General features: G+C 36.4%; 2 protein-coding genes across 2 annotated transcripts; both read left to right on the top strand.

Moving 5' to 3' along the window:
* The first annotated feature begins 9,757 nt into the window (after positions 1-9,757).
* LOC104884146 (uncharacterized) lies at positions 9,758-11,204 on the top strand. Its single transcript, XM_019247533.3, has 2 exons — positions 9,758-9,894; positions 10,803-11,204. Exons 1-2 carry the CDS (start codon positions 9,778-9,780, stop codon positions 11,169-11,171), a joined length of 486 nt encoding a protein of 161 aa, XP_019103078.2. The 5' UTR covers positions 9,758-9,777; the 3' UTR covers positions 11,172-11,204.
* A 2,165-nt stretch (positions 11,205-13,369) lies between these two features.
* Positions 13,370-20,950, top strand: LOC104884132 (hypothetical protein). Its single transcript, XM_010668728.4, has 4 exons — positions 13,370-15,087; positions 18,963-19,109; positions 19,377-19,493; positions 19,651-20,950. Exons 1-4 carry the CDS (start codon positions 13,582-13,584, stop codon positions 20,245-20,247), a joined length of 2,367 nt encoding a protein of 788 aa, XP_010667030.2. The 5' UTR covers positions 13,370-13,581; the 3' UTR covers positions 20,248-20,950.
* The last annotated feature ends 2,315 nt before the right edge of the window (positions 20,951-23,265 follow it).

The raw sequence follows: 23,265 nt of genomic DNA, 5'->3' as shown, positions 1-23,265 counted from the left end.
TTACGTGAAGTTCTCATCCCAATTCCAGACCCCTTTTCTGTGCTCCCGATGATGTAAAGAGTCCACTTCTTGTCCTCCCAGCTATGACCATAGCTCCCTTGACAATCTTCCAAGAACTACCATCAAACAAAATCTTATGACCTGATGTGGCAAGTTGAGTCACCGATATCAAGCTTTTCTTCAACCTCGGGATAAACTTGACATTCTTCAACTCCAATAAGCCACCATGTGTGAGTTTCACACTCACGTAACATTGCACCATGACTTCCACTACCTTACCATCTGCAAGATAGACTTTTCCAAGTTTTTTGGATTTGAAATTCCGAAACAACTCCTTGCATGGTGAGGAATGATGAGAAGAACCCGAATCCAAGACCCATGATCCCGAGCACCCAACCAACACTTTCGGATCACCCATGCTTACCACCAAAGCATCGGAAATATACTCTAAAGTCAAGTTTGTTGATGCATCTTCCTCTTCATCACTATCTTAACTAGTGGAAAAAAGTTGAACCGCTGCGTTCAAAATTGGGCTTACGGCTCCGGTTTGGGACCGCATCGGTTGGACTCGCGGCAATCCCTAATATTAACTGATTCGGTCCTAAATCGAGACACTTAATCATTTAGCGCTGCAGTTTTGGGTCAAAACCGCAACAGTTAACCCAAAACCGCAGTGGTTGACCACCCCAAAAACCAAATTTTACTTTTTTTGCATTTTTCCATTATTAATAATAATATATATATATATATATATATATACTCATTTTATTAATCATATTATGCTTAGTTGAAGCATAAATAATCAGATACATAAAAATATTAACAAATACAATTTTAACATCATACTCAACTATAACATCTATTCCTCCATAGACCTCATATTCCATTCAACTCGAGTCACATTGCTTGCATGTTTCCTCCACATACCTCATGGTAATATGGTGTGCCTGTTCATTTGGTTTTCAGAAGCCCCAGAGTTCATTTCACATCTTCGCTCTTTTAGGTCAATATCGTGCAAGCATAACTTCATTGTCATGAGGAAACACAACCATATTTCCATGTGAAAACCAGGCTTACACAAATAAGGATCAAAGAACTACCTCGTAGAGACGTTCTAGCAATTAATATCTTACAACATTCTTGTTGGAGGTGTGTGATGCCAAATTGGTCAGCCATCAAAAAAAGGTGGAGTGACAAGGTGTCGTTGTCCTCGAAGTCTTTTGTATTAAGCACCCCCACTATACATATAATCAAACATTGCTTGCAATGCTTGTGGAGATACCTCCCTTAAATAAACTTTTGCAAAAACACTATCTCTCATTCCATTTGTGAACATCTGCCAACAGAAATTAGGTTCATATACACTTTAGTCTGAATAGAAGCGATAAAACATTGATTTTGCACAGTAAAGAAAAAGCCTAACTAAGAAATAATTTGGACAATCAGAAAGTCTCCACAGGACAACCTTTGCAAGTACTAAAGACTTTAGATGCTTAATTCTACATAGAGTGAGGTCACTTTGTTGGAGAATATTTCATACCACGCAGATTTTAGGACACTAAGAATCCCATCCATGTTTGACATAAAAAGTAAAAAAGGAAAATAGGATAAAAATAGGATAAAGAGGAAAATAGGATAAAAATAGGATAAAGGTCAAAGCAACTGCAATAAGACTTATGACCCAGGCCATTATACTGGCTTGTTGTGCTCTTAAGGAATTTAAATAAGCTTTCACTAACAGACACCAGGGATGGAAGTGTTTTTACGAAGTACCATGACACCTCTTTACTCATACATAACATTAATGCAGAATCTTATACCCATGAACCAGCGTCATTGTGTTTAAGAAGTGTTGCTCAGCCTGAAGTAGCCACAAAAGGACAAGGAAAAAATATTAGCGCATAGGTATGCATCAAGAATGATGAGCACTAATTCAAAATACTGTTTCTCAATAAGAAGAGTTTTAGATTAATATTGTTTATCAAGATAGCTTGATTTACATACCATTTCTTCCACAATGACACCTCGTAAAATCACTATATTCCCACTTGATTGGCATCTATAGCCGACTTGTCCAGCCACACAGATAACAAAAGGTATAACTTTGCTTGCTGCATCTAGCAATACTGCTGAACAATTACAAATCACAAAGGACAAAAACGTGGAACCAAATTACTATATTTGTAAGTAATCAAATAGAGATACAATACACTGATCCAACCCATATCACTAGATACATAAGAACATTAAATCGAGAAATTTAGTATTGGCACGAAAATCACACAATACAAGCATTCTATTTCATGATAGTGCAGTGATAAACACAACTGTCTAATATAAATTACAAAGAAAGAAATTCATCTTACCCAAATCTTTCAACTAATTAACTCTACGCACAGATTTTAGAGAATCCGCGTCCCTGTAATAGCAATTACATGTAAAAAATCAAACAAATTTTGATTGATTTAAACAATTTACAAATATTAAAATAATTTATCATCAAAATTATTTAAGTAATCAACAATTTACCTCCCATTGCTTTTTCCGAGAAGATAAAGTGTAGCTGCACTCAAATAATATGTCATCAAAAATGAATCCAGAATTGGAAAATAGCGAAATAGAAGAAGAGAGAAAAATTCAATGGAGTAAAAAATACCTTCAAAATGTTCCTCGAAGAACACTTTAGCAGATGGGATAGCAAAGAGAAAGAAGAAGGAGGGGAGAGAGAAAGCGAGGCTCAGAGATCTACGTGGTGATGAAGGACGGGGTGAAGATCTGGCTTTGTTTGTCTTCGCTAATGAAGGACGAGGTGAAGATCGCTCGACGAATGAACGAACAGTGCAAGAGAGGAGGTTGTTTTGTCATTGAGGAGAGAGTGAGGGAGACATGGGAAGGAAGAGGATGACTGAGAGAAAGAAAGGAGGAAATCTCGTCGGTTTACGTCGGAGGATGAAAGAGAGATGGGGGACGAGAGAGATAGGGTTTAGAATGGGGGATTAGAGAGGTGTGGGAGGGAAATGTTGAGCACTACTAGGCCATCTTAAAATTTGAAGCCCAAATACCGATGCAGTTTTGTATATGGACCGGATTTGTTGACTTTACCTTATCCGGTTCGGGCCTAACCGGATCAGATATCAAGTGACAGATCCACTTTTTTCCACTAGTGCTTGAACCTTCTTATTCTCTTTCCCATTCCCTCTCTTTGGATGATCTCTTTTCAACTGCCCTTCATTACCACACCCCCAACACACCACATGAGCACCCCCATTCGATTTACCTTACCCTCTTAACTTTGTTCTTCCATGACTTGCATTCCTCCTTTGTTGATTCCTTCTCCCTCTACTTTCACTACTATATGCATCACCCAACGATTCACCGAACTCTCTTCTTCTAATGCTCTCATTCAAAATCAAGTCCATCACATCATCATACTCAACTTCTCTTTATCCGAGGAGTTGCTAATGGCGGACACTATAATTTCACATGACAAGAGCAAAAAAGACAACAAAATCAATGCCTTCACTTCATTCTCAAATTTGATACTATAATTTCACATGATAAGAGCAAAGAAAAATCAATGCCTTCACTTCATTCTAAAATTTGATACCAACTGAAGAACATTGACCCAAAATCGAATTAATCTCGTCGATGTGTTCGACGTCCGAACTACCATCAACTATCTCCATATCAAATAAATGGCGCATCAAGTATACTATGTTGATAGCTGATGGTTTCTCATACATACTTGACAAGGTTTTCATCAAACCCGTTGTTGTTTTCTCATCCTTGACATTAAAAGCCACACTCCGGGCTAATGTCAATCTCACAACTCCAAGTGTTTTCCTATCAAGAACTTTTCAATCATCCTCAAGCAAACCACTTGGTCTCTTTTCCTCAAGAGGCAAGTAAAGAGTCTTTTGATACAAAAAATCTTCCTTTTGCGTTTTTCAGAATCCGAAATCTTTACCATCAAACCTCTCAATCCTCAATTTCCCTTCTTCCATTGTTAATTTTACCCAAAAGTTCCAAATTTTGATTTTTCTACACCAAAAAAATAAACCAAACTTTGATTTTCCAACCACAAATCCTTGTTTTCCACACAACACTAAACCACTTTCCGCCAAATTTAAACCTTAGCTCTTGATACCAATTGTTGTGATTTAGAAATAAGTGCTAACTAATTTGTGCAATCAACAATAATCAAAGAAATATGAAATTAAAACAACCACCAAGTAATGTAAATAGATTAGAAGAAAGTAAGGAATTAAGAACACACCAATTTACGTGAAAAACCCGAGCTCTGGAAGAAAAGCGCACAACCTTGCACTATGAAATCAATGGAGAACAATGGTGAACATATAAATCTCCCACAAACTCACTCTCTCTCTTAAAACCCCAGAGACTTCAAATTCGAACTATAAGATATGTGTGTTACACTCTTCTAAAACCAGAAAATAGGGTCTTTATACTATAAGGCATAAAAGCAAACCAACGGTCATGATTATAACTTAAATTGCAAAAAACACGTGCACAACAAAACACCCATACGGGATAAAGCACTGCATGCCCAAGGTAGAATTCTCAGAAGTTACTGCCTCCTTCTGCCCCAAAGTCACACGCCCGAGTGAAGACGAGACCGACCGGGTAAGCCGCTCGCCTGGGCAGCTACTCCTGTTGCACTCCTTTGCGCGTTTCTTCTTAGCTCCATGGCTTCCTTGCTTCAACCATCTCACCAAATCCCAACATGAATCCAATATAATTTTCTTACAATTCATACGAGTTTCTTATCATCAAAAACTTAAGTAAATTGAACTATTGAAGTACTATACATTATTGCATGTACACATTATATAAATTCAAGGCCCTGTGTAAAAACTATTATATTTTATCTCAATCAGCGAATGCATTTTAAGTAATACAATCCAATTTCATAAAGTAAGTCGGATTAACAATAAATAATATATACTTACTTCGCTCCAAAATTAATGCACCTGGCGTTTTTCTAGTCGTTCTTTAATTAATGTACCACTTTTATATATGTATACCTACACATGAGACCAATTATACTAAACAACTCTTGTCTCTCTTTATTTGTGGAGTGGAGGTAGTACACATATTATACTACACTCAAAGATTGTGTCCCCCATGTTCACTTGTATCATAACTTCAATCAACAATCAATGTCATATGATCATCCTTACGACCAAATTTCCACATAAAATGTACATAAATACAATGACAAGGAACCCCAACCTCTAGGCTCTAATATTTGAACAGCTACAATCAATTAAGACTAGATGATTATTTAGATTAAAGTACAATTTATAGAAAAGTTTTGCAAGAATCTATACTATTATGCTGAAAAGTGTTCTTAACTAAGTGTACAAGCCACATGTCACTCTTTCTTTTGTTGTTTCATCCTTTTTTTTTTAATAAGGAGAACAAGCTTAGTTTGGCCCTCTAATTCGGGAACCAGGCTAAAACATCCTTACAGATGATAAGAAAAAAGTCGAAACAATAAGGAGGGAATCAATACAAGAGAGAAGCGTAGTCATGAGCCTTATTTATAACATGAAGTCTGCCACCCTATTAGCTTCACCGAAGCAATGGAGGAAACGACAATCTTGAAGCTGAAGAATATCCACACCTGCATCTTTAACAATGTTAGAAATTTCCCACACGATTTGCCAAAAATTCTTCATAGAATTGATAACCCCCGAGTTACCCCCTTCAATAATAAAATGTGAAAAGTTAAGGGAAAGAGCATCCTTAACACCTTCTCTAAGGGCCCAAGCCTTAGCTTGAATAATAGAGATATGAGAACCCAAAGACTTAGCACCAACTAAGACCACATCACCATCACTATTTTTGATGACAAATGTAACAACCCGCTTTTTCGAGCTGCTAGAGAAAACACACTCGACAACCATTAAATGAAATCGCAGAGGAAAAACAATCTTAATTACACCAATAACTCGACTAATATTCCCAAATATTGTATACAACGAAATATAAATAACTATTCTCAAATTAACTATCTAGACACAAACTTAATCCATATTCTGCGACGACATCATAATCTCATTTCACTTCCAATTCCGAGCTCTGAATATCAAACCTGCAAATTCAGGGAAGAAATACAAAACAAACAAAATTCCAAAATGAGTGGAAAACTCGTAACCTTTACTTCAGCCCGTTATAAACATTTTATTTGTCAAATCATTTCTTTTCATTTTCACGCTGGCATATATAGCTCATTCTCTTAAACAATCAATGACAAGTACATGCTTTGGATAAATGTTGCCTCCAAGATTCATTATGGAGCCTAGCAATACTACCCCATGGTTCATTATGGAGTGTAGCCGACCGTATAAGGTCAAAAGAGCGAGTAACCATCCTCCACCCATACCTTGCCCACTTTCTATTTTCTGTTCATAAACTAAGCCAGCAAAACAATAATTGTGTATTCATAATCAATCAATGACATTTCATCATCACATTCATATCTATAGTCATAGTACGAACTTAAGTATCAAAAATAGAACTGAGATCTAGACACACATGGACATGAGTAAATGATTTTACTGAAAATAAAAGTTACCTAAACGCATTCCAATTCCAACAACACAACTTCCTTCATAATCCCGAATGATACTTCACTCCCAAAATTATCCTCCAAGAATCACCTCACAACGAGAATGATAATCAATAACCAAACTTAACATTCTAAACTAGAAACATAATCATAACCATTCCTAGAAAAGATATAACCATCATACTAGCCATAACACTTCTAAAAATGAACTCTAACTAATCTAAACTAAATCTGCCAAACAGAAACTAAGCAATTCTATAACTTCTACACTTATCTCCAATTATATCAACTCCAACAACACAACATCAACACAATAACAGAACAACAACAACACTCCACCACCAACAATAACATCAAACAATAACAACAACCCAACAACATCCACCACAACCACAATAACAACAGTAATTTGGGCTTGATTTACAAGTAGAAAATCATAATTTAAAGAGGGAAACAAAGAATAAATTAGTCTTTACCTCTGCTTCAAGAGCAGGGAAGACACGTCAAGGGGAAGGGTTAGCTCCAGCAGCGGCAAATAGCACCGACGAGGTTGGTGGCGACACAGGGAGTGGCGGCGGCGTTCGTCGGCAACGAAACTCCAGGCAGCAGCAGCGAAAAACACGACAGGGGAACCAAGGAAGAACGAAAGAAGAGAGAGAAAGCAAGGAACTGTAGCAGCGGCAGGCGATGAGGCTCCGTCGAGCAGCAAGGGAGGTGAGGGAAACTCCGGCAAGCTCGGCAAATCGCCGGCGAATTGAAGGGGGCGTGCGGCGAGGTCGCAGCGAAGAGAGAAGAACAGGGGAAAGGGTTGGTGTTTTGGGTTTGGAAATTTCAAAACCCACGAGAGACTTAAGGAATGTGATGAGGACAATAATATCAAAGGATTGGATGGTTCGAGAAGGAAACCGACTTTGATTTTCTAATTTGCGAAATATCGCTCAACTAATTGCACAAAACCCACAATGTAAATAATAATAATAATAATCTCATAAAATTAAATAAATAAATATATTACAAACACGACAATATAATTCACATTCCACATCTCAAATATAATAAGAATTTCCGAAACATAATTAACTTAATAAATATATATTTAACGTTTAAATAAACGCTCTAAAAAACAGGGCTATTACAATAAAACCAAGAGAAGCGTTTCCATATATTGCTATATTTGGAGCCATCAAAATTTAACTTGAAGAAATTAACATGGGGAGGGGACCAAATTTTTTTTATCACCCGATCGCCGGACTTTATGAGTCTTACTCTTAGACAAAAGAGAAGGGGAGAAGAGGTCTAAGTCGCTGCTTTCAGTTTTAGACCAATTAGAAAAGAATTTATTAATTTGGGAGCCAGCACGACAAGGGGAAATGCCTTTATCATTAAAAATTAATAATTTTTCTGAAGAACCAAATAAACCATAAAACAAAGGAGAATTTAATGATGAACTCAACATAATAGGCCACATGACAAGAATTACATCCTATGTCTTTGGCATACATTAAAAAAACTAGAAATATGCATTGTGTAAAATTCGACTACATGACATCAAGTTAATATATTAAAGTTCTAAATACTAGTACACTATGTAACATGAGATATTATTCTTGTAACATGAAAATAACTTGGGGCATTACCCGGATCCAAAAACTAGTTTGAAATAAAATGAAAAGAGTAATAAACAAGTTCATAATTCAATTACCCCGACCACCATCTTGATTATGGTACACCGTAGTCCTTACATAATCATGATATCTTACTCATGATCTGGCTTGGTGGATCATGGCTATTGGCTAGTAGCAGCCTAGCAGCTACTCGTAGTCCCTTGCTGTTTGGGCCCCCTAAACCTAACTAAGGGTCCTATGCCAGCTGACACCGCCACATAAGCCTTGTGGGCCCCACCTATCATTACATGGCCAGTAATCTCTGGGACCCCTCAAGGGACCCACAAAGATCATCCTAGAAAGGGCAGCCCCACCAATCCCTAGGGAGGTTGTCCTATCAAAAGGTTTTTTTTCTAAAAGTTCTCACCACTATAAATACCCATTGTCCCATCAAGACAAATGTATTGAATTCTTACCTAACTAACCAGAGCTTTCTCACTCTAGATTCTCTCTCTACCTCAATCGTCAACTGACTTGAGTATCGGAGGGGCGATCCCGGGACAGTCTAACTCATTGTGCAGGTCGTCGGTGAACAGAAAACCAGATCAGGATTCAGATCATTAACCTTAATTTCTAGACAGAAACACTTGCTAATCAAGGGGCTTCCAGCCATACTTTTCCTTAACCTACGAAATTCCAACACAATAATAGCACCATGAAATTTATCCCGACACCCCGTCTTGAGATTTATTGTTGAATTTTCTTCATGAATTTGTCATTACCTCACCGCCGCTCAAATTGACTATTTCTCTACAACAATAATCGACCACTAATGTTGGCTTATAATAAATTAACTAGTTTTTAGGCCCGGGCTATGCCCCGGGTAATCATAATTTTCATTTAATAGTATTTTACATTGAAATTATAACACTAAACAATATTTGGTTTAGTGGTTAAAACTATAGTATATAAGCTTGAGGTCATGGGATCAAATCTTATACTATGCATTTTCTAACTTTTTGTTATTGAATGTGGGGTATATGAAGTCAATACTTTAAGGGATAGTGCCACATGGCACAGTTACTTATTGATGTACACCTTTTAATATATTAGTATAGATAATTAACAACAATGACACCAAAAAAGAATAATAACAATACATAAACTAGTGCATACGAAAACTTGCATAACAATCTCAGGTTATGCATAAAATTAGTTATTAGGCCTGGGCTATTCCCCGGGTAAGAAAAATTTCATTTTGTTAATATTGTACTTTGATATAATATCACTAAATACAACTTGGTCTAGTGTTTAAATCTTTAGTACATGAACTTGAGGTCACGAGATCAAAACCTATACTATGCAATTTCTAATTTTTTTCATTGTACATGGATTACATGAACTAAAACTCCCTAGGGAGAGCGCCACGTGGCACCGTTCCTAGTTTACGCACGCCTTTTAATATATTAGTATAAATTCAATGATCTACAAACATCTGCAATTCTGCATTACACATAATCAATAACTATTTTATTTACATGTACCATTTTTCAGACTGGTGAATCACATTGTTTCAATATGTTGTGTCCTGGATTTGTTGGTGTTGATAAAGATATTCCAATTGACAATGCTTTCGATGAAGTAACGAGAAGAGGAGCGCCGTATCAAGTGCGTTTTACGCCATTTGTTTACAAGGTACAAACTTATGATTACTTATAATGAAACTAAGGCTCCTTTTAGTTATAACAAAAATTGAGCTTGTTTAGGTTGATGGATAACGTAGCTCATATTAGAGTTAATTGATCATAATGCTTGTCCAAAAATAATTAGTTTGTTGATGGTAATTAGACATATAAGATTATAATATGGTTCTATTCATTAGCACGTTAATAAGGGAGTTTAATTGCTTGGTTAATAATGTACTTGTTACTACCTATAGTTGTGTTAAGAGTTCAAACATCAAATCTCAACCTAGACTATTTCTTTATGAATTGAATAAGATAAAGAAGAATCCAATTCTTTTTTTTGGTGCTAAAGAGGCAGCAAGCCTTGTAAGAATTTAAAATATATGGTCAAGATGTGAGCCAATATAGTGAATTAGATTCTTTTTTAGCGATATCTTGTTTAATTTAAAGGAAGAGTAGATGTCGAGATAGGATCAAATGAATTGATTCAATTAGAGGTTTCATTGCATTATTAATACTCCATCCGTTTTTTTTTAATTTACACACTTTTCTTTTTAGTCCGTCTTTTTTAATCTACAACACGGTTGCTTTTTCTATCTTTGGTAACATATTACATCTACTTTCTCCTCTTTTTTCACTCATGTCATTCACGTCTTAATATTTAACCCACTCTTTTGTTTCTCTCTCCAACTTTTCAGTGTCTCTCTCATATTTTTGTACTTCCTCTTGGTTCTCGCCTAAAGTAGTGAGTAAATTAAAATGAAACAGAGGGAGTATTGTTTTGTAATCAATGATACAATTGAGACATGCTATAACTACGCTCAATTACCCATTTACCATGCATATTTTATTAGTAATATGTAAATCACATATAATTGTCCCCTCACACAAACTAATTTCCATAATGCATTGCAAAAGGACCCGAAAACAGGACATTGGTGGCTTGCAATAAAGCATCCCTATAAACCAGACAAGATAATTGGATATTGGCCACGAGAAATATTCAGTGAATTGGCAAGTTCAGCAACTTATATAGCTGTTGGTGGAGAAGCATATAGTCCACTTGGTCAGCGTCTTCCTCCCATGGGAAATGGTTATTATCCAATTGAAGATGCTAGTAAAACTGCATATTGTTCTAATTATTTCGTTTTAGACGCAAACTATCAAATGATTAACCCAGTGCAAACTACGAGGTATACTGATAATTGGCACTATGGAGTCTATGATGTCGCACATTATCTGAATTATGGAAGAACAATTTTCTTTGGCGGTACTACTTTAGAATAAGGGAATAGTAATCGTTAAACATTTTGAATTTAAGGAAATGTAAACGATGAGTATATAGATACTCAAAACAATTCATAATAATTGAATAAATTTGCATTAGTTCTTTTCCTTTACTATATTCTTTCTCCGTTTCAAATTGACTAAAATTTTTTCAAAAATTATTAAAAGAAACGGTTTAATTTTGATCTAAAAGTAGACCTCGTCACTAAATGAATTAAACTAATCAGTGAAATAAATTATCCTAGTTATTGGGCTGATTCTCTTTTCAATATTGGGTTTACCATTACCTAATTTTAATTTTAAAGTAAGCGATCTCTTACAAGACAAACTCAATTTTTTTTTTTTGCTGTGCTTACTAACAACTTTGAATAAATTTTCAATCAAAGTTATTAGAAATTTTATAATAATTACACGCAATGAATAATAACACAACAAAAGTCATACTTCCAGTTGCGTTTGTTTTGTGTTGTGTTAAATACGCTTCTTGATATATTTTTTTTTATAAATATTTGAACAGAGCGACGGATAAGGTGAGAGGCAACACATTTTTGTATAATATAGATATACTAGTTGCATATGCACACGATGCGTGCGTCGACAATCTTATGTAGTTATATATAAATGGACATTTTTTTATCTAAAATTATTTCGATAGTGATGTAAATTATTGAGGTTCTTGGTAGATGCTATTATTTTTTAAAATTAAAGGTGAATGATTTTTAATTGTTCAAAAAAAAAAAACCGTCACTGTAAGTTTTGGTCAATGATTTAATAATTTTCTTTTCAGCGACTTTAGTATAGTTCTTTAACAATTATAAATTTTAATAAACCATATTGTTTGAACTTTGTAAATATGAAATATTATGTTATCACGATATATTGCTAACTTTTTTTGGTTGAAGATTCTAATTGATTTCGTGAATCGATTGTGTCAATCTAGTTTGTCAAGTTATTAATGGTATTGCATATTCCATTTTTGACCTACTCATATGGGAAGTTTCATTGCTTCTCATTTTTCAATTTTTTATAAAAAGAAAAACATTATTTTAAATTATTAGAGGGTATTTTAGTCACTTCAAAAGAGGACACTGCACCTCCTCCATTGACTTATATAATAGAGATATGTTACATTTTTTTTCGTGAAAAGACATATTTTTTTAATATCACCTTAAATATTACTATTTCTTTAGGCATTAATGCTTGATTAGACCTTTCATAAACTATTTCTTCTAATTCGTAATATATTATTGAGGCATTTATATTTATTTGGCTTTTTGGCCTTTTATTATATTATGCTCTTCTCTAAAACATTAAATTGAGCTGGTATCATAGAGCCCACTATGCCATCATCCTATCATACCGCTTAAAATTAAGCCTACGCCCAAATTTCTTTTTTTTCTTGGACCACATGATCGTTTCAATGACTTTATCACTTCTTGTTCATCCAAAACCTATATAAGACACTTATGTATACCTCAAGATTGTGTTTTTGCTCTTTGCTAATTTTTTCATTCTCTCTACAAAAGAACAATGAGCAGATAGATTACCTTAGGTGTATGGTAGATTACAAAAGAACAATGAGCGTGAAGGGATAGTAGGGGGGAGGGAAGGGGGAGAGGATAGGGGGATTGTGGCCTGCATGGGGTGGATGGAGGGGTGGCGGACTGTTGGTGGGGATTGTAAGAATATGAGGGGGGTGGGGTAGCTAGAAGTGGTGGTAGTGTTGGCGAGGTGGTGGTTATGAGGGAAGTAGAAGTAAAGGAGGGAGAAAGAAGTATCAAATAAATACAACTGATATATAATAAACACGGTATTAAAATTGCACAGGATTGGGTTGAATTAATTAGTGAGTTTTTTCCATGTTTTTTTATTATTGTCCAGCGTTCAATTATAAGAGAGGGGGATTCAAACATGTGACTTATCGTTAACAACACCTCAATTTTAACCACTAAATCAAGATATCAAAGGTAAATATTTACGAAAAAATGAAAAATTAGGGGAGTTTGATCTTTAAAGGGCCTCTAGGTGAAGACCGGATTTCTTCTCACTTCAAAAATTTTAAATTTCACGGTTCGTCTTTATACCGATGACGACAGTGACGACTGACGAGTGGGCTCAAGAATACGTATCCCACGCATATGTGGATAGCCGATAGCGTAGTAGAGTGCACATTCACACTTCATTAACCCCCTCAGCCTCAGGCCCTCACTGACTCACTCCTCCGCATAGCTCGCCACGTACACTTCCTCACAAAGAACGCGCCATTTGCTTCTCTTCCCATTTAAAAAATTCTCCCCCATCACACCTCCACACCACCACCCTCCCTTTTCTGTGCCCTAACTAAAACGGTAAAACCCTTTTCTCTCTCTCCTCCATTTCTCCATAACCCCGCCATTTTCATCACTTCTCGATGACGCCACATTCTTACTCTCTCGACTCCCAATCCAAATCCTCCGACCTCGCCGGAAAGTTCACCGGAGCTAATTCTCCGGCACAAATTTCCGCCGCTGTTTCTGCCGTCGAATCTCACCTCACAGCTCATTCTCCCGATCAAAACCGCCATTTCTTCTCCCTTGCTTTCCCCGCTCTTCTCTGCAAGTTCTTCGGCTTCGACGTTTCTTCGTCTTCTTCGCAAAGTCCGACTTCTCCTGTTGGTTGGATCGATACGGTGTCGTTTTCTAATGATTCTGACCTTGCTGGTAAACTCTTTAATCTTCTCTCTCCTCATGGAACCCTAATGAACTTAATTGTTGCTGTTGATCGATTATCACTTGTTAAATTTGTGTTTCCTGTTGAAAGGTTGCCTGAGTGGGTTAGGTTTTTGCTTACTAGTGAGAGAGATTGTCGAATTTTATCTGATTTGTGTCCTTTGTTTAAGGGGAGGATAAAAGAGGATGAAATTAAGGGGAATTTTCAGGTTCATTTGAATATTTTTGAGTATCTTGTGTTTTGGTTTGCGTATTATCCTGTTTGTAGAGGGAAATGTGACAATTCTAGAACTGTTTCGGTTAAGACTAGTAGGAAATCTAAGTTGGAGAACTGGACCTCTTCGATTCCCGTGATTTCGAGTAGTAGTAAACGGCCCTCGGAGCAGAAGAATGATTGTAATCTGTACTTGAAGCTTTTGTATGCTTATCTTCGTGCTTTCGTGCCGATGGATGATGTGAACTCACATCACCAGCCTTATCGTAGCTCGCTTCTTCATTACTCCGCGAGCTGTGATGATTCTGTTGTTCTGCGTGCGGAGTTCTTGGTTGAGACCTTGGTGAATTATTGGTTAGTGGATAGTGACTTCTCGCCGTTAGCTGTCAATGTGTGCAAATCATTTGGTTTGTCATTTCCGTTTCGCTCTGTGTTGGGTGAGACACCCCCAGCGTCGGGGTTGGGAGAGGTGGTGAAGTTGTTGGTGAAGTACTTGAATTTGAATTCCGCAGTGGTTACTGATGGGTCCAAGCATGTTGAGTATGGTAGTCCGTTGTGCAAGAAGTTGGGTTCGAGTGATTTTATCAAAACTAGAGAGGTTCCTTATGTTTTACCTAGCTTGCCATCTGGTGGCTCCTGGAATTCCTATATCCAAAGGCCGTTGTATAGATTCATACTGAGGACATTTCTGTATTGTCCGATGGGGTCCTCTATGAAAAATATCTCTGAGGTCTTTTCTGTCTGGATCAATTATATTGAGCCGTGGAAGCTACGCAAGGAAGAATTCGCTGAGCTTGATGCAATGGCAGATGCCTCAAAGATAAGATCAGACAAAGATAGTGGTGACCCCAACCAGCCACAATATTCGATCACTTGGCAAGGCTATGTGCTGTCCAATTATCTTTTCTACACTTCGTTGGTCATGCATTTCATTGGTTTTGCCCACAAGTTTCTTCATACTGATGCTGAACTGATTGTCCAGATGATATCAAGGGTATGTCTCATGTATTTCAGCTTCTTGTATTATCTTCACTTCTTTATTTGCTGAACTGATTGTCCAGAGAACTGTTATTTTTATTGTTTCATTCTTTTAGTGACTTACTTTTTAGCGTTAGCATAAAGATCATCAACATAAATTGCATGTCGCTAACTCAATCACGTGGATGCGTTGGGATTTGATGGAACTCCTTATGAAAATGGAGTTGTTCATATATCTTACTTTTTATCTGTTGCTTTAAGCTTTTTTCAAATTAGAGGAAGCTATGGATTCATCTTTATATGCATGGGTGGTTAATAGTTGTGGAAGACATCTAGGCCTTTGTAATTTGTATCTGTTAGACAGAGATGGAGAGAGTGAGCTGTTACTTCCGTAACTGGATTGAGAATTAGGTTTTCTCATATTGCATCCTTCTGCCACAATTACTCTGTTTTTCTCTGTCCCGAGTGCCAGTATTGAGAATTTAACACCTACTGGGGTTCTTGGGCAACATATGTGGTGGCATGAAATATCTCAGTTGACATCTATGATATATTAAGCTGATGTGGCTGATGCAAGGCGAGTTGGCTTGTTTTAATGGTTCTATGCTGTCAAAATAGAATTCGCATAATGTGGTGGAAGGGAATGATGCTGTCTCATATAGAAATTTGTCTTTTTGTGGTGTTATATACTCATATGTATCTTCGCTTTCACTTATGAGAACAATGTGCGCATATAATCAGATGTTCTATCTGACAGTGCTCATTCGAAGCTTATAAATACCAATATGGGATGAGGTTTGTTATGTGCATGTATGATGCTTGTCCTATATGATCTTTAGGATTGAGGGGAGTAATTTGTTTATTTGCTAATGTTACAATCTCTGGGGTAGGATTCATTTACAGTAGTGATGCAACAGTGTTACACATTCTGCTGGTAGTATCAAATAGCTGATTCTTTAATCTTTGAGGGGAGGGAACTTTTTGGAAATCAGAGGACCTTTCACGCTTTAATGCTTGACTTGTAACCCTTTTTGATCTCCTTGAAGTAGAAATGGCTGCCAACATGTAATTTTTCCTGAAGCAACATATTTGATAACTTATTCTTGTAACTAGGTAGACTGTAGATGTTCAAAGTATAAGTGTTGAGTTGATAAATAAGTTTGTGTTCGGTAAAAGTAGCTGAAAATTGTGAAAAATACAAAAGAGATTTCTATTTTAGTTGTCTTTGTGACATGCTTCCATGTTGCTACTTACTCGTCTTGGCTTATTGGGCATAATTTCTTGATTGAGATAATTTCTTCAACATTTTAGTCATATTTTTTTTCAAACCATTCCTCCAACGCGATGGTGTGATTCGCAATGAAGTGCTATTCGCAATTTCACACTATCTTGAGCAAGCCATGGTGCATGAGGTGCAACCCCCTTGTTATTCGATTCACCTTACTCCATAGTGTGAGGTGCTTATGCTAAACTGTTGTTAGAGTATAATTAAAGTTCCTGTGAGGATGGATTAGCAGTGTTGATGACAAGAACTTGAATAAAAATGCAAGCTCTTATCCAATGAAGGAGAAGTTGTAGTGACAAGAATCAAGAGTGGTTGCTATCATGGCTGCTTCTTTCGATGGTGTTTGTGTGGTGAAGCATGAATATGATGCTTCTCTCCTATGCTCTTATCTTTTGACATGTTCTTAAAGGGAACATAGCAAAAGAGTGGAAGGAGGGGAACATAGACCCTAACGGTCCCTTTGGTAGTTGGTTATAAATTATGGTAATGGGAATGAATTTGTGTGTAAATTTGTGAAAAATATCATTTTTCATTCCCATGGTAATGCTAATTTATCCTAAAGTGTCCACGTTCCTTCTTGAATTTTCATTCCCATCCAATACCACCTTGTAGGTGGTAATGAGTGGTAATGAAAATTGCTTCCCCTTGGAGACAAAAACACAAGTTCAGGGGTGAGATTGCTTGCCCATGAAGAAAAAATGTCTCCCCATGGAGATTTTAAAAGTGCTTCTTTAATAACATTATACTTAAAATTAATTCCCATTACTGCAATTTATTAACAACTACCAAACGGATTGTGATGGTAATCATAGACGTAGGAGGTGATGTCGATCATCATGTAATGGGAAATCATGTGATGAACCCAACTATCTTTTGCGGATTTATTTTCCTTTAATAGTTCATGTGGATGATTACACTGAGCCATTATTTGGAAACCTGTATTCAGTGGAATGTGTGGAGTTTAGGCTTTATGCATTCGAATTCTCTTGCAAATGCTTGTCTCAGGCAGTATAATATATTTTCTTGCTTATGCTATAGAGTGGAACTTGAATATGTTTGCTGAGTGTGATACCTTATTTGTTAATTTCCATTTCAATTTACAAACTCTTATACTACATCCGTTTTACAATACATGCAACATTTTCATTTAGGCACTATTTATCAACCAACTTTGACAATGTTTCTTTTACCATTATGTAAGGAAAAGATAGTCAAGTGAGTCCTTTTTTATTTTGCATCAATGTTAGGATTCCAAATATAATTTTTTTTATAATTTTTAAATATGCACAATTAGAGATATCAACATCCAACGAAGCGTGTTGGAGTACGTAAACAAGCAAATGTTGCATGTATTGTGAAACAGAGGTATTGTTATACCATCTTACAATAATCTATGATAAGTTGGGGTAACATTTTATGCAAAGGGGTTACCTATAGTAGAAGTGATCCCTTTAAGGTAAAAGTGGCCCCCTTAGGCAAAAGGTGATCCTTTTAGGGAAGAAAAGTAAGGTGGTTTTACAATAACTTCATTTAAGTCGGTCAACACAAGACTTGCTGAATTCAATTTTATAGTCTTATGAGGGTAACTGTGTAAAATAATACCTCGCTGTCACCTAGATAATGTACTGAAGAGGTTTGTCAGAAGCTTTTGTGATCACTTAAGAGTATTAACTGTCCTGCTTGAATAGTCCTTCACAGCTTCCTTCTTATAGGGGCAGTGGCCCTTTAGGGCCATGATAGTTTGAGGGAATAACAGGTGTCCAATGTCCTTAGATGTTATGGGCCACTGGCCTAAATGCATGCTAAGCTTGTGTATGCTGTGTATCCGATGATTCTATTGCGTTGGTTGAAAGCTTGGGTGATAGTTAATCTGTAATCCATGTTCATATATAAAAATTAAGTTTGCGAGCCTGCTTACTTGTATCTTTATAGATGCGTTAAGAGCGCTCATCGCATGTGAAATTATTGTTTCAGTCATAGAATGATAGTATCTTTTGAGATGCATGGCCCATGAATTACTCTTTCTATATTGCTTGTGCTTACTTTATAAGTTCATATGCTCAGATACTGGACTGGTGTTGACTCGTTTGCAACACTGGCTCCTAAACTGATATATGCGTTATGGATATAAAAGCTCGTTTAACTTAATCCAGGGTTTAAGTGGTAGCTGCTTTTTGCTGTTGAATGTTTATGCAACTTTTCAAACCTTATGTTGCTATCTCTCTGTGATAACGCCTTCTCTTCTTTCCTAAATAATACACCTGTGTGGACCTCAAACGGCTTCTGAACAGGGGAAAGGGGAGGGGAAGAACCGTTGGGATTTGGGTTTGATGATGGGGACTAACTGGGTAGATGTTGCATGATGCTGCAGAGGTACTGTTGCAATGCATGTCCTCTGGTTTTACCTGGGCACTTGTTTGTCCTCAAGGAAAAGGACTAAAATTATGTTTGTGCTGCAAATGATTACTCTCTTTCAGAAATGCAGATAGCACCAGCTACTTTAACTCACACCATCTATAATAAGCTCATTTATGTTTCTATTTGATGCATATATTTTGTGTGAAGCTTTTTTGAAGCTCTCTAATGATTTTGTGTTCTTTCAACAGGTGACGGACATATTAATATCTTCAAGAGAGCTAATGGAGCTAATTAAAAATGTTGATGCCATTTTCCATTCTAGAAATGCTTTGTCTGGCAGATTGGCACTCAGTAATCTCAATAAATTTGTTCCACAGATCCATGAGCAACTTCAGGTAATTCTTTGGTTGTGGTGAATTCTTTCCTATTCTTCTTTTTTTTTTTTCTCTGTGACCTTTTAGTCTTATTGATTTTACAATTGTTGTGACACTTTCCATCTAACTTCAAAGTAACTGAAGATTTATATGCCTTTGATATATGGTACAGTAGTCTCCGTGCTATACTCGCTACCTTGAAAAAATAAATCTCTTTCCTTCCCAATTTATAGGATCTACTTAACCTCTGTAATCTATAGATGTAATTGTCTCCTGTATAATATGCAGGATTGGGAGGATGGCTTAAGTGAGAGTGATGCTGATGGATCCTTCTTACATGAGAATTGGAATAGAGACCTCAGACTGTTTAGTGATGGTGAAGATGGTGGCTCTCAGCTGCTTCAGGTATCTTCGTGTCCATCTGTTTTCTGTCTTATTTTCTGTGCTCATTTTCCCAGACAAGACCATAGAAGTAGAGCGAGAAGTCTTGTTTGTGTATTGCGGTTGTACTTTTTGTTGATGCTATCGTTAGCTAAAACAATCTCTTGCAATGGTTTCTCAGCTTTTCATATTGCGAGCAGAAACAGAACTTCAGGCCATCTCTGGTGATAATCTTGCGAACAACCTCCAACGTTTGCACTCTTTGAAGCCAAAGTTGCGCTGTTTATTCGGCGATCATGTTGTGATGCAGTCTCCTGTCTCTCCAAGATCAGAACAGCATCAACACTCCCGTGATGAGCTATTTAAGCCCAGGAGGTTTGGTAAGGGCTTAGTTGCCAATGATAACTACAAGGGCGATTGGTTGAGGCGGCCCATATCAAATGACGAGGTTGCTTGGCTTGCAAAGCTTCTAATTCATATGTCAAGTTGGCTGAACCAAAATTTGGGGCTATATCAAGGAGGACTTGATGTTAGCTGTCCTTATGTGGAACTACCAACTGATGTAGTAAATGAGTATGGTATGTCTGATTTCCTGAAAGCTGCGATGTGTTCTGTAGCCTCTTGGTTTTTAGCGGTGCGCTTGTTGATATCAAGGCTGTTGATAAGACACGGACTGAAAGTGAACCTCAGGGTTTTTGCCTCTAAGAAGCTTGTAACTGTGGTGTTTCTTTTTGCCCTGTTCAGCATGCTGCGGAGAGCTTTTAGGTCTATTTGGTAGGATCGAATTAGCTGATGGAAGAGTAGGTAAAAAAACAGGAAGAGTATCTATGGCAAGATTTTGCGGCTTTGAATTTTCTTTTTTTACTGTAAATAGGACTTGCACACAGATAGATCTAGTGAATTACTATGGCATTCTATAGATCAACTATATTGGAGCTCGTATCTGCTGATAGTTCCGTGTGTATCTGTTTTGCTGGGCCAACTCTGGAGAAGGTAGATGTTTGGTCGATGGAGAAAAATATGGTGGATTGCAGATGATTGCAGTACTTGAAGCTTTGATCCTGTACGCTATCTTATTGAGAGGCCGGGATTTGGAGTGCGATTTCTTTGAAAGTGTCATCACAGAAGCAAGTTTTTGTTTTGGCTTAAGAAATGGAATCTGACAGCAGGAAGTAGATTGGTCATGAAGTGTGGTTCAAGGACTCTACGCCTTGTTCTAGCGATCAAGGACTGACGGCTGGATACTGGAAGTCCTCAAAGTTCCAGTTTATCCTGTGAAGATATATAGATCTTTGATTGCAAAGACGGGGACTTGACTAAGGTTGTTTGTAACAAAGCCTTGGTTTTACGATGTCTCTTTGGTATAGTGAACACGCTCTTACACTTTTTTGTAAAAACTAATGTATGACAATCTACAACTAATCTTCTTATTTTTTTTCTTTTTTAAAGATACCATTAATACATCTTATTACTTGTGTGCTGTTAGTATTTTTCATGGGGTGGCGCTGTTTCTTATGACAAACCTTGTTATGTCTGGTATCCTGAAGAAGCAATGTGACAGAAGATCAAGAGTTGACCTTTCTACCGAACCAGTTAAGAGTGCCCTAACTCCAACTCTCCAGCCTTACCTCAGCATATTGTTTATCTTAAGCAGAGTGTGGTTGTTCCATTGCAATTTTAGGTTTACATACTTAGGCTTGCCATATTACTTACAATATTCCATCAGTTCCAAAATATTGGATCATTTATATTTTTTGGGAATTATTTCACTTATTCAATTTCAAAGTTGATCCATTTTGACTTTATATTTTTTCTTCGCAAATATATAAAAAATATTATGTGGAATAATAAGTTTTTAAAAATATTAATGAATGTGCGATCAAAAATATCTATTAATGGTCAAAGATATGTTTTTGATATCGTGTAAATAAGAAACGTTTTAGATGATTTGAGATTAGGAGAGCATAACAATTGGATTTCGGGGCATAATTGGTCTTGTAATGTGTAATTTTAGGTTTGTTAGTTGCAAACTATCACATATCACATTATCCACAAAAATGATTGCACAATTGTTATCGCGACTATGTGTGTTGGGAGTTTAAACATCGGTTGAAACTTCTTAAGCTTCCAATAGGAATTTATAAATCATACTGATCCTCAAGCTACACGATACTGTTGAAATATGGGAGAGGAGTCGGGGAAATTAAACTATATGACTAATTAGGCATTAACCATTCAGCATCACCAACCTACCTGAAATAGACTGTAAATGATACTACCATCATCTGTGTCGTTGATGGAAGCCTTTATAAAGGCTAGCCATTTTGGCATAGCGGGAAAGCACTCTAAAGCATAGTAGTGAGTAGTTGCTCATTACCCAAATAAAGCAGTAATACGAAAGAGAAAACTAAAAGAGATCATGTATATGTATTTTTTTTATACTCTCTAATAATGTACCTTTTGACAAGGATTACAAGAACTACAGAAGTGGCCACTGTTACCTGCCTATGGAAAATAAGCCCACTAGGAGCTCTTTGTTGGTGAGATTTTCCTTACCATCCCCCTCCCTTTTAGAGAGTCTGGCCTGCAAACTTGAGTGGTTATACTTGGGTGAAATGCCAGTTCAATAGGATCTTTCATCTTACCTACCTAAAAAAAAAGCAAGCTTTATCTCTTTTTTTTTTCTCATTTGACATATTCAAATATTTACTTTGTTAAGAGTTTATAGGATAACTTCTAATAATTTCCAAAATTAGAAATTGAAAACCATATAATGAACCTACATATGACCCCGGACAAGTTAGGTACCTGTCTTACATTAAAGAAGAAGAGGAAGAAGAACTAACATGAGAACTAACAGGAGAGTGAGAGATAGCCTAGTGGTTAGTGCTTCCCTCCCGGTTTCAGGAGGTCTTGGGATCCATTCTCACTCTTGACAAGTTGGGATCTCCTTTATTCTCCCCAACTTGTCAAGGTTTCTCCTTACCTTATTAAAAAAAAAAAAAAACATGAGAGCTAACGGATTACTGCGCTTTTATCATCATCATCATCAAAAAGAAAAAAGAAAAGAAGTAGCTATATATGAGACATTTACATTACTACCTCTTGTGCCTCTTTATACATAAAAAAAGGAAACCTTATAATAAAATTTTTATTATTCATCAATGTTAGAATTAATTATTAGTAACGTGGCAACATACTAATGTTATGCTCTTCTAAAATTTTATTTTATAAATGTTACAAGGATAATGATTTAAACGGGATTCAATATATGATCTTGATTAGGGCTGGCAGTGATGCGAGTCGAGTTCGAGTTTGACTAAACTCGACTCGAACTCGAAAACTTATACTCAAACTCGACTCGACTCGAGAAAACTCGTGAGTTTCAAAATTTCAAGCTCGAACTCGAACTCGAAACTCGAACTCGAACTCGAAACTCGAACTCGAACTCGAACTCGAGCTCGAGCTCGAACTCGTTTCAAGCTGAACTCGAACTCGTTTCCAGCTCGAACTCGAACTCGTTTCAAGCTCGAACTCGAACTCGTTTCAAGCTTTTTGGTCATTTGATATAGTTCTATTTTTTATAGAAGAAATTTTTTGCTTTGCTTTTTGGTCATTTTGTACACTTTTTTTTTCATTTTTTTAAAAAAGAAAACTACAAGTATTTTTTATAGAAAAAAAATAAAGTTAAAATTTCTTAACAAAATTAAAAGTATATATATATATATATATATATATATATATATATATATATATATATATATATATATATTATATATATAAAATTTTATCGAGT

This window comes from Beta vulgaris, chromosome 5 (genome assembly GCF_026745355.1).
Source record: "Beta vulgaris subsp. vulgaris cultivar EL10 chromosome 5, EL10.2, whole genome shotgun sequence".
NCBI lineage: Eukaryota > Viridiplantae > Streptophyta > Magnoliopsida > Caryophyllales > Amaranthaceae > Beta > Beta vulgaris.
The sequence above is the reverse complement of the archived record's forward strand: the minus strand, read 5'-3'. Positions and strand labels throughout refer to the sequence as shown.

Bases quoted from the DNA above. Each gene is read 5' to 3' on its own strand.
- LOC104884132 (XM_010668728.4), top strand. From the start codon at position 13,582: ATGACGCCACATTCTTACTCTCTCGACTCCCAATCCAAATCCTCCGAC. The intron at 15,088-18,962 runs GTATGTCTCATG...TTCTTTCAACAG, and splicing joins TTGTCCAGATGATATCAAGG to GTGACGGACATATTAATATC. The intron at 19,110-19,376 runs GTAATTCTTTGG...TATAATATGCAG, and splicing joins AGATCCATGAGCAACTTCAG to GATTGGGAGGATGGCTTAAG.
- LOC104884146 (XM_019247533.3), top strand. From the start codon at position 9,778: ATGTTGTGTCCTGGATTTGTTGGTGTTGATAAAGATATTCCAATTGAC. The intron at 9,895-10,802 runs GTACAAACTTAT...GCATTGCAAAAG, and splicing joins TTACGCCATTTGTTTACAAG to GACCCGAAAACAGGACATTG.